The following is a 14446-nucleotide window of genomic DNA, read 5'->3' on the forward strand; positions in this document are numbered from 1 at the left end:
GTTCTTTTCCCCAAAACACACACACACACACGTTCTTTTCCCCAAAACACACACACACACACACACACACACACACACACACACGCACACTGACGAAACTCTCACTTCCCGACTGAAGTTTTCTGCTGGCAACAGAAAGAAGCCAGCACATATAACTATGTACTTTGCTTTACTTATTTATTTTTAAAACAGTCCTTCTGAGACGAAAGCCCATTTCAGAACTTTCACCTGGTACATCACTACAAATGGAAACTACGGGGGCCCACGGTCAGAAAGCCAGACAAGCTCAGCCGCGTCATTGTTCTGCTGCCAACATAACGGAAGCTCCGTGTCCGTCTCCCAGAGGCTTCCACTCTCCCAATGCACAGGAGGCAGGACTTCAGACAGGACAGGTACCTGAATCCAGTGGCCCCTGAGTTCTAAGAGCAGGGGAATGGCATCCATAATGGGCAATCCCCACACTGAATAAACCATCCTGAAACTTAAGAACCCACGTTTACTAGGCTGTGGGCATGTAATTGTAACAAAATCTAAAAAGCACTGTAATTCTACCATGTGCTTTTTCACGCCCAGACGCGAGCGTGAAAGCTAGGAGTCTGATGCACTGAACTTGGTATAAAAGTCTCACCTGCTTGGCCTGTGAGCTCCTTCCGGTCGAACCTTTCTCGCCTGCACTTCCGTCCATCCCCCTCAGAACGCTGATGAAATCTTTCTTGGAAACGGTTGAGATCAACTTCGCACGCTTCCTGATCGAGCTCCCGGCTTCCTTGACCTTCTCGTCAACGTTCTTCTGATGCTTCTGGACGGCGTTGAATAACTGCACCACACCCCTGGGGACCACACGCGGCAGAACAATGTAGTTAACAGCGATGACGCTAGACCAGCGGTCCCCAACCTCTCGGACCTCACGGACCACCAGTGGTCCAGGGGCCACCGGTTGGCGACCGCTGCTCTAGACTACAAACTCCGAGGATAGAAACAGTGTGTTTGCGCTGCTTAGGAGAGAGGCAAGCATGTAGCAGGCAAGTCGATGAAAACAGCTGACTGGTTAGATACTTCTGGAAGGTGATCACGCATTTCAATGAATGAATGGAAGTTTATGAACGCATTCATAGGATGAATATATGTGGATTGATATGTGATCTGTTTTGTTTCAGCTCTGGTCTTTCTCTATCAACTTCTATGCAATCAGAACTAAGAATTACTTTTAACACCAGCACCCATTTCTCTGAGTGGGACTGTATGCAGTTGGGGCTCTGCAGCGAGTCGGAGCACCTGATACTAGGGAAGACTTTCTGGGTCTTCATTTCATTGGCAAAGGGTTAAAGTGACACCCAAGTAGCTCAAAAAGTAGTCAGCTACACTATTCGCAACTCTTAGGATATAAAACTAATCTTAGAATCCAATTTTTAAAAATATTTGAAGACTTAGTATGAAAAAGAATTTTAGAATCTCCTTAATAATTGTTTTATATCGATAACATGTTGCAACAGTAATCATTAGAATGTACTGGGTAAAATCAACATGTTATTGAACTTAACTTCACCTCTTTTACTTATTTGGACAAATCTACATGACGTATGTGGCTCACATTCTATTTCCACTGGGGCAGCACTGATTTAGACCATTAACATCCCTCCCAACTCTAAAATCCTGTAACCTGTTCATTTCCTGCTACGAGAGCCACAGGGAGAGGCGATCCGCCACGGGCCTGACCATCCTGCACACTCTTGTTGGGTTTTTCACGAATTCGGGCCCTAATTGCTCTTTACCCAGAACATTTCTCAGGGTTGTGTTTGCAGCACGCAACCTTGAGAAATGAGGTAACGTCTCCCCCAGACAAAGAGCAGGCTTGTTCCCATTCACCGTAAAAGCAAGAGCGTTCCCTGCACAGTGTCCCCCTCCTGTAACATGAACCACTGCACGAGCAGGCGGCCACCGAGGGCACCTGTGCCGGCCGTGGGGACAGGGGAAGCCAGCGGGAATGAGACGTTCGGTGACCACCTTTGCCGTGAGTAATGGAGTCCCGTGTCTCTGACCCAGAAGTCTGTCTCCTGTCAGCATCCAGGAAACTCTAACAGGCGAGTTTAGGCTGTAAACAGGGCAAAATCCCATCCCTTCACAGCAGGGCGGGACCAAGGTGAACAACGTGAGGTGCCCAGGACATAAAACTAAAGAGGCACTTACTCCCTGCATCAAACCTGCACTTTTCTAAGCTCTTCATTCAATTCTCAGAGAAACCCTATGGGGAGGTATAATATTCTCCTGGTTTTACAGATAAATAAATGGAGACACAGAGGCATTAAGTAACAGGCCCAAGGACACACAGCTCGTCAGTCAGGCTGGAATCTGAACCTAGCAGACTGGCTCTCCTGCTCACACACTTAGCCATCACCAGCTGCCTTAGAACAGCGGTTCTCAACCTGTGGGTCGCGATCCCTTTGGGGGTCGAACGACCCTTTCACAGGAGTCTCCTAAGACCATCGGAAACACACATATATAATTACATATTGTTTTTGTGATTAATCACTACGCTTTAATTATGATCAATCTGTAACAATGAAATTGGGGGTCACCACAACATGAGGAACTGTATTAAAGGGTCGCGGTATTAGGAAGGTTGAGAACCACTGCATTAGAAAATGACCAAATAACGCAGGTGACTAGGAAGTTAACGTCAGTCCACTACACATAACTGCGGTGTTCTTTAGGGAGGAACGAAAAGCTACCTCCGTGAACCTGCCCGACTCCCCTGTACCCTCTCCTGGGATCTGCCCCCATCACCAGATGCACCTCGATTCTCAGGCGACGAGAACTCCTCCGGATGGGTCGGGCAAGGACCCCCCAGCGGCCACCAGATTCTACTTATCTGGACACACAGGGCATCAAATAAATGTGTGGTGCCAATGATAAAAAAGTGCAGACTAAAAGGGCAGCATGAAGCTGCTATAACGTGAAACTCACCATGCCATAAATATAACGCAAGATAACAAAAATCGCCGAGTGCTGTAAATTTAGACACCAGCACGAGAGCCACGCAGTGAGTATTCTGATGACACTGTTCTCTCGACTATAAAAGCAAGATGATGTGAAATAGGTTCATACCGAATATACACTTAGCACATTGTATTCCTTCCCAAGAGGCCCGCAGCCTCTGGCTGAACTCGGGAGCAGCAGGCTGGCTTACTCACAGCCACTGGCTCTGAGAATCGAGGGGGGGGGCGGGGTAGTGCGGTGTACTGAGGGCTTAAGGGGCCACACCTCTGCCTTACCTCGTGGCGATCCTCTGCAGATTCCTCTCGGTGTCTTTGTCGGTGACCACATCTGGCTTGACCCTGCACATCATTTCCCACTCCCGCTTCTTATCGAGCTGCGTGACAGACAAGGTTATGAAAGAACATCGGGCATTTCGGAAAGGGCAGCCCTCGACACGATCCTCCGAGAGGACAAAGGTAACCAACCATCCGGCTCCGTGTGTCTCGGGGACTTAGAAACACCCTCGCTTTAGGGGTTCCGCACGGGAGCCTGTGGTTAGCGCTCAGCCTGGCATGTGAGAGGCACCGGGTGGGTTTCCGCCGGGCTGGCAGCGGGGCCTGGGACCAGGCAGGTGTGGGAGCCGCGGTCCTGATCCGCTGTCACAGATCAGAGGGGACACTGGGAAGACCCCAAGCCCCCGTCCTGTAACCACAGTTTACACACTGTTGCTTTTTAGAAACGGGCCTCGCCAGCAGACAGAAAGATGAAGACTTTGTATCAGCTTTTAAATGGACAGCGTCATATCCAGATGTAGCCTATTTACACAGCAGCTGTTTTCCTTTTCATGAAGCATTGAAATTCACCTTTTACGGCACATCTGACCATCGTCCTTGCCACATACGGCAACTTGGTCGCAAATCACAGCACACGGATTCTTTCCCACAACGCAGAAGCAGAAGGGGGCCCGGAAATAAGAAAACCCCACAGATAAAATAACCTAATTCAAAACCGCCTCTCCAGACCCCCTTTAATACGTTACTCTAACGCAGGGGTCCTCAAACTTTTTAAACAGGGGGCCAGTTCACTGTCCCTCAGACCGTTGGAGGGCCGGACTATAGTTTAAAAAAAAACTATGAACAAATTCCTATGCACACTGCACATATCTTATTTTGAAGTAAAAAAACAAAACGGGAACAAATACAATACTTGTATTTGCATGTGGCCCGCGGGCCGTAGTTTGAGGACCCCTGCTCTAACATCTATCATCAGAGACTTGCCCAAAGGTAGAATGAATTCAAGGTGATCTAGCAGTGAAATAGTTGGTTTTCAGAACAGCAACCAATCCCTAAGGACATCATCACGGATCTTTATTATAAAATAGGTTTTGGCAAAAAATCAACTAATAGGATGATTAGCCCAGCACCTAATAAAGTTAGCACATGGCCAGCCAAATGGAATAAAAAGACAGGGGTCAGAGCCACATGGGTAATTCCTTGATTTTAAAAGGATAAACTTCCTCGGAGTTTATATCTCTGTTGCTTTCCAGGTGATTAAAAAGTAAATATACTCCACGGAGTAACTCAGATGAGGACTGTGAACAGAACCCTGGTTATCCAACCCCACAGACAAAAAGTCCAACGCTGGAATGTTAACTGAACAAACACTGCAGGGACAAGGCGGCCCAGATAAGGCCTAAGAACCAGGCAGACACGCAATCTAATCTACAAAGAGCCGGACGACATACCTGCTTTCTCTTCTCTAGTCTCTCCTGCTTTAACTTCTCCTTTTCCTTTTCCAGCTCTCTGTTTTTGACCAGGATGGTGGGTTTGCTCTTAGGGGTTTTCTTGTTCAGGATTTTAGCCATGGCATCGGCCCAGCCCGAGCTGGTCCCCGCGGCGGCTCCAGCAGCATCGTCACCGTCATCGTCACAGGGTTCCAGCTCATCTTCATTGTCAGCCTCCGCTGCTTCGTCATCAGAAGAAAAGTGGCCCTTTTGTGACGCACGCCTTCCTGTGGAACCTAAGAGAAGGAACAGATTAAACTCTGATGCCGGAGGCAGAGGTGGCCCTGTAACCGTTCTCCATCCGCCCCCATTCTCTGGGACAGTGACAAGTACCACAGCTGCAGGGACAATGGAGAGCAGGGACAGTGGGACCCTCCACCCTGGCCACCAGCCTCTGAAGGTCTGGCCCAGCCCTGTTGACAGGGGAAGCTGTAGGGTCAGGACCCAGGACCCAGGCAGCAAAAACAAAACAAAACAAAACCAAAAAACCAAAAAACAATACAAAAAAAAAAAAAAAATCCAATCCCAGAAGTGGAATTGCTGGGTCAAAAGGCAGCTCCATTTTTAAGCTTTTGAGGTAACTCCATACTGCTTTCCACAGTGGCCGCACCAATCTGCATGTGGAATCTAATGAACAAAATAAACTATCAAACAGAACAGAAACGGACTCATAGATAGAAAATAGACTGACAGCTGTCAGACGGGAGGAAGGCTGTGGGCCTGAGTGAAAAAGATGAAGGGATTAAGACCTAAGAACTAGGCAGACACACAAAAAACCAAAAAAACTCACGGACACAGAAAACAGCAGGGGGAATAAATGGTGATGGAAGACTTGGGGTGGTGAGCACACAACACAATATACAGATGAAGTATTATAGAATTGTACACCTGAAACCTGTATAATTTTATTAACCAATGTCACCCCAATAAATTCAATTAAAATTGGTTTAAAAGAGAGAAATGATGGAAAGAGCTGACCTTTTAGCTGGTCGTTATAATACTCCCAATGTTGGCATTACTTTTGCACAATACCTTTATTTTTGAAGTGCTGAGAATTCATGAAAAGGATGTAAAAACTAAGTATTTTAATATAGTTCAAAAAATCTGTAACATATTAGAAAACAGCCAATAAAAACATAGTAAGCATTTATCTAAATGTAAAGAACAGGATGGCTTAAAGGTTTATCAGTGAAGAATGCCGGATGCTGAAAAGCAGAAGTCTTGACCAACTACAACACTGACATCTAGTGTTTTGTCCTGATGAATTCTCACACAAATCGCAGTACGTTTCACGTTTTTTCAGCTGCACTGTAGAGGCGGCCAAAGGCTTCGCGACCGTAAGCCACTCCGACTCTCCACTTCTAAACGGACTATTTTCTTTGGTGTGTTTCCTCCCCAGTTTGGCTACCATAACACTCACATACGGGAACACGATACATCTGTGAAAAGTTTTCTAACGCCATGTTATAAACCAGCACTCACCCCACCAATTAAAAAAAAACCAAAACAACAACCCAGAAGAAGTCACTGATGTCATAGTTTTTATTTATTTTTTTAAAAAGAAGCTTTAGCCCAGAAGATTTAAGCCAGGCATTCACTGCCAATGGAAATGATGATTTTTATGTAAGTAAATGAAAAACGCCAATGCAATGAGTTCTTCCAGCCACCAGAACGCAGGGCCTACTGCTAGGATACCAAAGATAATCACCATGCGGATCGGAAAGCAGAACTGGTTCTTCAAAGCATACTGCATCACATACAGATGAGATTTTTTTTTGAGTTTTCAACTAAGTAATCTTTATTTTATTTTTTTTTAAATTCTTTATTGTTTAAAGTATTATATATGTCTCCTTTTCCCCCCATTGACCTCTCCCCGGTCACTCCCACCCCCTCAAATAAGTGAACTTTAATAGCAGAAGGTAAGTGGATATAACCATAGGTCTCAGGGAACCAGATACGCAAAAAAAAAAAAAATCTTCTGAAGTCCTGTGTGTCATTTTAAACATGAACTCTCACCTGGAATTCTATTTTAAAACTGGAAATAAGGAAGGACTAGAGAACGCCAACATTGGAAGTATTATAACGCTACTGAGAATCACCGGGAGAGGCGATCAGCCACAGGCCTGACCATCCTGCACACTTTTGTGGGTTTTTTTGAGAATTCGGGGCCCTCGGGAAGCAATAACTAAGGGTTCCAAGTAGACCTTTCTGCATTCACGGGAAGCCTCCTGCGGGCTTCAAACCTGGAGTTTTACATTTTTACTTCATTTTAATTCGTGGCTAACATCTAGGGCAGGGCAGCAGACACTGGCATTTCTCATCTCCTCTCCCTTTCAAACTCGCCATCTGTCCCTGATCCCCAGATATGGCCACAGGCCGGCAGGAGAGCGAGCCACTGACCTTATTTATTAGCATATGGAACGGGGACCCAGTTTTAAGAAGCCTCCCAGCCCCTCCATATGATGCGCTGAGTCCTCAGGGAGGATGAGGGAGGGAAGGGAAAAAGGAAAAACCCTCCAAGTTTCTCGCCCTAAAGCAGTGGTTCTCAACCTTCTGGCCCTTTAAATACAGTTCCTCATGTTGTGACCCAACCATAAAATTATTTTCGTTGCTACTTCATCACTGTCATGTTGCTACTGTTATGAATCGTCATGTAAATATCTGATAGGCAGGATGGTCTTAGGTGACCCCTGTGAAAGGGTCGTTCGACCGCCCAAGGGGTCGCGACCCACAAGTTGAGAATCGCTGCAGGGATCACACGCCTTGAAGGGTAAGATAGATCAGTTTAACCAACTGCAAAAGTGTGGGCAATGTTCTTCTCAAAGAAAGACAATGAAAAAAAGAGCGACCGTTTGGGGGTATCGTCCACAAAGCTGATACGCAAGTTTTTTTTTTGTTTGTTTTTTTAAGGGTAGAGCAAGGGTTTGAAAGAAGTCAGATGCCGAAACCCGGGCCAATGCAGAGGCCGGATCAGTGCGTGCAGAACCCAACACATCCCGATTGGGGCCAATGCTCTGTACGAAGATGGAAATTGCTATCGTAATGGTCATGACTGTCATCCCAGCAATGTATTATAGGGCGCCCGGCGGAGGTGAAGTCCGGGCGGCTCGGAGCAAAGGCGCCGCATCCCCGGCTGCCCGCAAACTAACGCCCGGCCTTTCCAGCGATCGGCCAACGCCCCGCCGCGGTACGTTACCTCCCACGTCGGCAGCGTCTTGGCCCTCATCTTCCAGCTCCAATGCTGCAGCCTTGGCTACCGTTTTCATCTTCTTTTTCCTCTTGACAGCGTGTTTCAGCTTCTTCCCCGCACTCCCACGTGAGTCGCGCACGGCCGCGGCCATGTTTTCTCAACCGGAAGTGCCGTACGAGAGCTGCGCCGGGTGGGGAACGCGAGGAACTGGGACCGCGAGTTCCGGCGACACAAGGTTCCGGGGCGGGGCCAACTAGCCCGGAGGTCGCGGCCGCAGCCCCCGGCTTGGGCTGGAGAGAAAGGTCTGGCTTCCAGTTGCAAAACGAATAATAGAATCTCGAGTTCTCCCCTCGGGTCCTGCGTGGTCAGGGATTCAGTCTCACTTTTCTGCCCCGCGCCCGACCGCGCGGTGCAGACCCAGTGCGCGGGCCCCTCCTCCAGGGGGTGCTCCTCCTCCTGCCTCCCTCCCGGGCCAGCTTCTCCCTAAGGTGAGCTAGTCACCTGCTGTCGCAGCCTTGCGCTCCCTCCAAGCAGCTGCCACAACCGAGCCCTTATTTCCCCCCTAATTTGTTGGCTCCTTGAAAGTAGGGGCCATATCTCATCCACCAGTTTATCCCCTAAGGCCAGCAACGGGGCCTGGCCCGCCTTGGGAGCCCCCAAACTATTTTTGGAAGGAAGAAAGGTAAGAATGAGTGAGTGGATGACAGAATACATCTATTGGTAAGGTTAATGAGCCAGATGAATAAGATTAATAAACCCTTGCATCGTGTTTTATTTTATTTATTTTAAAATGTTTTATTGATTTTTTACAGAGAAGAAGGGAGAGGGTTAGAGAGTTAGAAACATCGATGAGAGAGAAACATGGATCAGCTGCCTCCTGCACGCCCCCTACTGGGGATGTGCCCGAAACCAAGGTACATGCCCTTGACCGGAATCGAACCTGGTACCCTTCGGTCTGCAGGCCTACACTCTATCCACTGAGCCAAACTGGTCAGGGTCTTGCATGTTCTAAAGCAGTGGTTCTCAACCTTGGCTGCACATTAGAATCACCTGGGAATCTTGTTAAAATCCTGATTTCTGGGCCTCTTCCTCCAGAAATTCTGTTTCTTTGTTTCTAATGTTGTGGCTTCACCCCATAACAAAGAAACAGAATTTTTTGTTGTTTCTGGAAGCCCATGCTGCCCTGTGTACACCTTTACCTGCCCTTGTGCCTTGGCCTTGAACCTGTGTCCTGCTGACTTTCCTATTTAGCCCTTGTTTTTGCCTGGCATTATGGAGTTCAAAACCACTTTGGGAAAGCATTGGAGAACACTGTAGAGAAGAAGCAAAGTGAGAGAGAAAAATGACTACAGAGAAGAGGAGAGGGTCATGCATAGGAAACACCATTTGTTAATAACATTTGGTCATCACCAGTCATGTTTAGAGCATTTGCTATCATAGTATGATGGTTTATGTGGAGGGATTTACTATCTTTAGTTACAGTTTAAGAAATTGCTTGGTGGGAGAGGGGGGTAAAGTTGGTTGGTTTGTGACATATTCAAGTTTTTCTTTTTAAAAATAACACAGGCTCCAGGTTTCCCTGCAGAAATCTGATTTTTCAGAAAGGGATTACTGCTAGCAAGTGAGATATTTCCATATTAATTTATCTAATTGGCACAGTAAGTTGGGTACTCGTGTTCCCATTATACAGATGAGGAAACCGAGGCACAGGCAAGGTGAAACCATTGTTCAAGGTCATTCAGCCAGTAAGTGGCGGAATCATATTCAAACGTAAGCAACCGGCTCCAGAGTCTGTCTGTTCTAGTGTGGCTGGACTGTTTGCACTTTCACACTTAGCAAGTATGTCCTGAGAACAGACAATGGAAATTTCTGGCAAGCCCTGGGATTCATAAATTAGAAAGAAAAAAAAATCCTGGCCCTCACAATGAACTAAAATAATTGACAGGATGCAAATAGAACGGGCACCGAATGATGGAAATAACAGATGTCACCCATATACATACTTGTATGAGGATTTGTACGGACACACCTGTGCCAGTCACCAGCTTACTGCCTCTCAGCTGCACGTGCATCCTTTTTGGCTGCTCGGTGAAAGCACAGTGGGCTCCTTTAAATATTTTCCCTCTGCCCGGACCCGCCGGATGTTCAGCTTTGTCAGCAGAGGGCACTGTAGTGACTCTAGTATAAGAAGAAGGAGCCTGCTTGCTGGTCACAGTGTGGTTCTTTCTGTCTGCAGGCTCCTGGGGCGCAGGTGGCTTCCCCCGAATATGACTCCTGCAGTGCCCGGGGGTCCCCAGCGTCCAGGGGCCAGCAGCTTCTCCAGGCCACCCCCTTGGGCAGTTTCATAGCAGAGTGCCTCGGGGACACCTGCAGGCGAACGAACACCTTTCTCCGGCACCTGAAAAGGTATGAAATTTGTCAGACGTGCGCTCTGCTAACGGCAGGCGCTCATTATCCTACGAGTTACCTATTTTTGTAACTACCTGTGGTCTAGCGCTTCTTTGACATCTCATGTCTTACTAACTGTGGTCATAGGGAGGGAGAAATCTAGAAGAGAAGCTTAATTTGTGTTATTTCAGCCCGTCTTCGCATGTAAAAAACAATACTGTTGCTTCGCTCTCACCCAACCGACTCTAACGAGGAAAACGTGGAAGTCTTGAAATCCATGCTGGCAGGTGGAGTTGAGCGAAACTCCTTCAGGTTTTGCAGTTAACTCTGAGCTGTAACAACTCACAGGACATCGGCCCCAGGAGTGGTGGAAACGGAGCTTTAGTTTTTGCACCTGTTCTAACCTTGGAGCCTTTTACTGACATGCGTACCGTGTTTGTTTACGAACTGTAGGTAGATCTAACTTAAAAGCTTGGTTTAATAAACATTTAGCCTCCCCTTTACTCCCCCCGCCCTCATCAAAATAAGACACAAACCTGCTCTCTCCAACAAGATCTGGACTTGGGTTGCGTGTGTGTTTGGCGGGGTTCGAGGGGGTGGCCTCTTGGTTGTGGTATGATGAAGACCCAGGCAGTGGCCTCATTATTCCTAAACAGACGGAGGCGATAATGTTTGATTACCTCTTTATTTTTTTAAATATATTTTTATTAATTTCAGAGAGGAAGGGAGAGGAAGAGAGAGATAGAAACATCAATGATGAGAGGGAATCATTGATTGGCTGCCTCCTGCATGCCCCCCACTGGGGACCAAGCCCACAACCTAGGCATGTGCCCTTGACCGGAATCGACCCCGGGACCCTTCAGTCCGCAGGCCGATGCTCTATCCACTAAGCCCGTGGTCGGCAAACTGCGGCTCACGAGCCACATGCGGCTCTTTGGCCCCTTGAGTGTGGCTCTTCCTAAGCCTTAGGAGTACCCTAATTAAGTTAATAACAATGTACCTACCTATATAGTTTAAGTTTAAAAAATTTGGCTCTTAAAAGAAATTTCAATTGTTGTACTGTTGATATTTGGGTCTGTTGACTAATGAGTTTGCCGACCACTGCACTAAGCCAAACCAGCCAGGGCTGGTTGCCTCTTTAGAAGCATCCCCGTAAGTAAGGACGGGGCAGATTACATCATCTGGTTGGTGTTAAATGACGGAGCAGGTGAATTCTGGCAAGATGAATAGGCTTTATTTCATTTGAACAGGTTACTCCTGGTCTCAGAGCCTGCGTTAGTGAGACGGGTCTCCCATGCAACAAGGAGGCAAACTTCACCTGCATAAAACCTTTCCATTAAACTCACCTCAAGCCCTAGCCGGTTTGGCTCAGTGGATAGAGCGTCAGCCTGCGGACTCAAGGGTCCCAGGTTCGATTCTGGTCAAGAGCATGTACCTTGGTTGCGGGCACATACCCAGTGGGGAGTGTGCAGGAGGCAGCTGATCGATGTTTCTCTCTCATCGATGTTTCTGACTCTCTATCCCTCTCCCTTCCTCTCTGTAAAAAAATCAATAAAATATATATATTTTTTAAAAATTCACCTCCAGATGGGAGTTAGCCGTCTTCTAGGTGGTATTTGTCAGTAATGACAAGGTTTGCCCAGGCTTTTTGAATGATCAAGAAAACAGAAAAGCGGGCTACCTCGATCCTACCGGGCCTTCAGATTCTCATTTCTGTTAGTCGCAAGTGTCCCCCAAATTGTATCCAGGGGACCCACTTCCCTTGAACTCATCCTATTAAAAATTCGATTTTCCAGTTTCTTGGGCTCCACTATTGAGGTCAGCTGCTCGGGCTGTGGTGATGTCATGATGAGATTTTCCCTCTAAACTTAGGATTCCTCCCTGGGTTTTCCTTGTGAAGTGAATCAGGGGAAGGTGACAGGCCTCCAGTCATCCTACCCCCCCCCCGGGAAAAATGGGGGGAGCCTTGGAAGGGGTTGATGTGCCCTGATTGTCACCTTAAGAGGAAACACAAGCAACGTCCTTTGGGTCACGGACAGTGTCAAGGTTAACCTTAGTAATAAAAAGTGCTGAGTTAGAAATTACAAACATAGCCTGGCTGGTGTGGCTCAGTGGCTGAGCGTTGGCCTATGAACCAGGAGGTCACGGTTCGATTCCAGGTCAGGGCACATGCCCGGGTTGCAGGCTGGATCCCCAGTGTGGAGCGTGCAGGAGGCAGCCGATCCACGATTCTCTCTCGTCATTGATGGTTCTATCTCTCTCCATCTCCCTTCCTCTCTGAAAGCAATAAAAATATATTTTAAAAAAATTACAGGGATAAGCAATAAGTAACAAGCAAAGCAGGTCTGTTGAATCTGAGCAAGAACGCAGCTGACTGAAATCAGGTGGAGAATAGCAGGGGCCTTGCTGTGCTGGCTCCTCTCCAGGCCTTGAGCAGGGGCAGACATAGGAAAAAGGGTCATAAAAAAAGGCACAGGGCAAGACTCTCAATACCTCTTGCCTTCCACTCCTAACACCTCTTGCATCTTTCAGCGTCTCTCCATCTGGAGGCCTTGTTCTTGGTCCAAACCTTCATTATCCCTCCAGTGGAGAACTTCTTGCAAAGCCCCGCCCCCCTCCCAGTCAGTCTCTGCATGTACTGAGCAGATGGAGTGATTTTTTTCCAAATACAAGTCGGATCCCACGGACTAATCGTTCCCGGCGTGGCCTGCAAGGCCCTGTAATGGCCTGGTGGCCCAGTGGTTCTCAATCCCGGTGAGCTTGTTCCCCAAGGAGCCATTAGGCGGGGCAGAGGTGACAATGTCTCACATAAATGCCCAGTTCCAAGGGGGACAGTTACCGGATTCCAGTGTTTCCATAGTTTTGATATACAGTGGGGCCTTGACTTATGAGTTTAATTCGTTCCGTGACGGAGCTCGTAACTCAAATTACTCGTATGTCAAATCAAAAGTGAACGAGTGAGACACGTGATGCTGGGCTGATGTTGTGGTGTTCACTGTGACGTTCGCTGCGCCAACTAGCGGTGGGGTATCTGAAGCTGGCTCGTAACCCGAATTTTAGCTCGCAACTCAAAGCAAAACATCGGTTGAGAGGCGGCTCGTATCTCGAAAAACTCGTTAGTCGGGACACTCGTAAGTCAAGGCCCCACTGTAATTAGAGGAGGGCACCCTACTGTCATTGAACCCGTGAACATGAGAAAGTGTATCAACCCCACAAATCACATGCGCCTTCTCATGGATGTAATGTAATAAAGCCATAGTTGATAGTTTACTGTGTAATCAGAACTTAGTTTTTTATAAAATAATAAAAAATTTTGAAAGAGAATTGGAAACAGAGCGACTTAAGGGTAGAGAAAAAAATTTTTTTTTCTGCTGACATTGGAATAATAAGAACTAAAATGGAAGAAAATTATGCTCCCGAAACTCGATCTGAATAGCAAGAAGTAGATAAAATGCTTTTGGCTTCGTTAACATCGTTGCATGGTGACTACAGCTGTTATTAAAGAGAGAATTATGTATAGGAAATTTTTAGCACAAAATAAAATTTCTAGGCATTGGAAAAGCTATGCGTTCAGCCGTCTTCGCTAAAATAGAGATCTTAAGAAGTGAAAATAAAATCGGAAAAACCATTTTAACATTGACACAGGAAGCCCCCGATCCCATGAAAATATCCCCTTCTTGCCTCCTTCATGGTGATGTTGCATTTCCTGCATGTCGATCTTGTTGTTGTTGTTTTTTAAAATATATTTTATTGATTTTTTTTTCCAGGAGGGAGGGAGAGGGATAGAGAGTTAGGAACATCGATGAGAGAGAAACATGGATCAGCTGCCTCCTGCACACCCCCCCCTACTGGGGATGTGCCTGCAACCAGGGTACATGCCCTTGACCGGAATCAAACCTGGGACCCTTCAGTCTGCAGGCCAACGCTCTATCCACTGAGCCAAACCGGTTAGGGCTCTTGTTGTTTTAATGGGCGGACATACAGACCTATTTCCATGGCCAAGTTCAAGTACGAATGGCATGAAGTCGAAGGGAGTGGCCCTTTCCAAGTTCACAGCCCTCTGTCCCCTAAGACCACACTGGGACTCAATGAAATGCACAGCCATGTCT

General features: G+C 47.2%; 1 protein-coding gene and 1 long non-coding RNA gene across 2 annotated transcripts in view; one reads left to right on the forward strand and one right to left on the reverse strand.

Annotated features, from left to right (window-relative positions):
* The window catches only part of RRP15 (ribosomal RNA processing 15 homolog), a 16074-nt gene extending 7958 nt beyond the window's left edge, over positions 1-8116 (reverse strand). The window contains exons 1-4 of the mRNA XM_005879887.2: positions 7956-8116; positions 4721-4995; positions 3273-3370; positions 629-830 (exon numbers count right to left, since the gene is read on the reverse strand). Coding sequence (XP_005879949.1) covers positions 629-830; positions 3273-3370; positions 4721-4995; positions 7956-8100 — 720 coding nt within the window. The 5' untranslated portion in view covers positions 8101-8116. The remainder of the gene's footprint in view (positions 1-628; positions 831-3272; positions 3371-4720; positions 4996-7955) is intronic.
* A 2076-nt stretch (positions 8117-10192) lies between these two features.
* LOC102251862 overlaps positions 10193-14446 on the forward strand; it is a 77294-nt gene continuing 73040 nt past the window's right edge. Inside the window, exon 1 of the long non-coding RNA XR_314362.2 lies at positions 10193-10355. This is a non-coding gene — a long non-coding RNA (uncharacterized LOC102251862). The remainder of the gene's footprint in view (positions 10356-14446) is intronic.

This window comes from Myotis brandtii, unplaced genomic scaffold (assembly GCF_000412655.1).
Source record: "Myotis brandtii unplaced genomic scaffold, ASM41265v1 scaffold612, whole genome shotgun sequence".
Taxonomy (NCBI): Eukaryota; Metazoa; Chordata; class Mammalia; order Chiroptera; family Vespertilionidae; genus Myotis; species Myotis brandtii.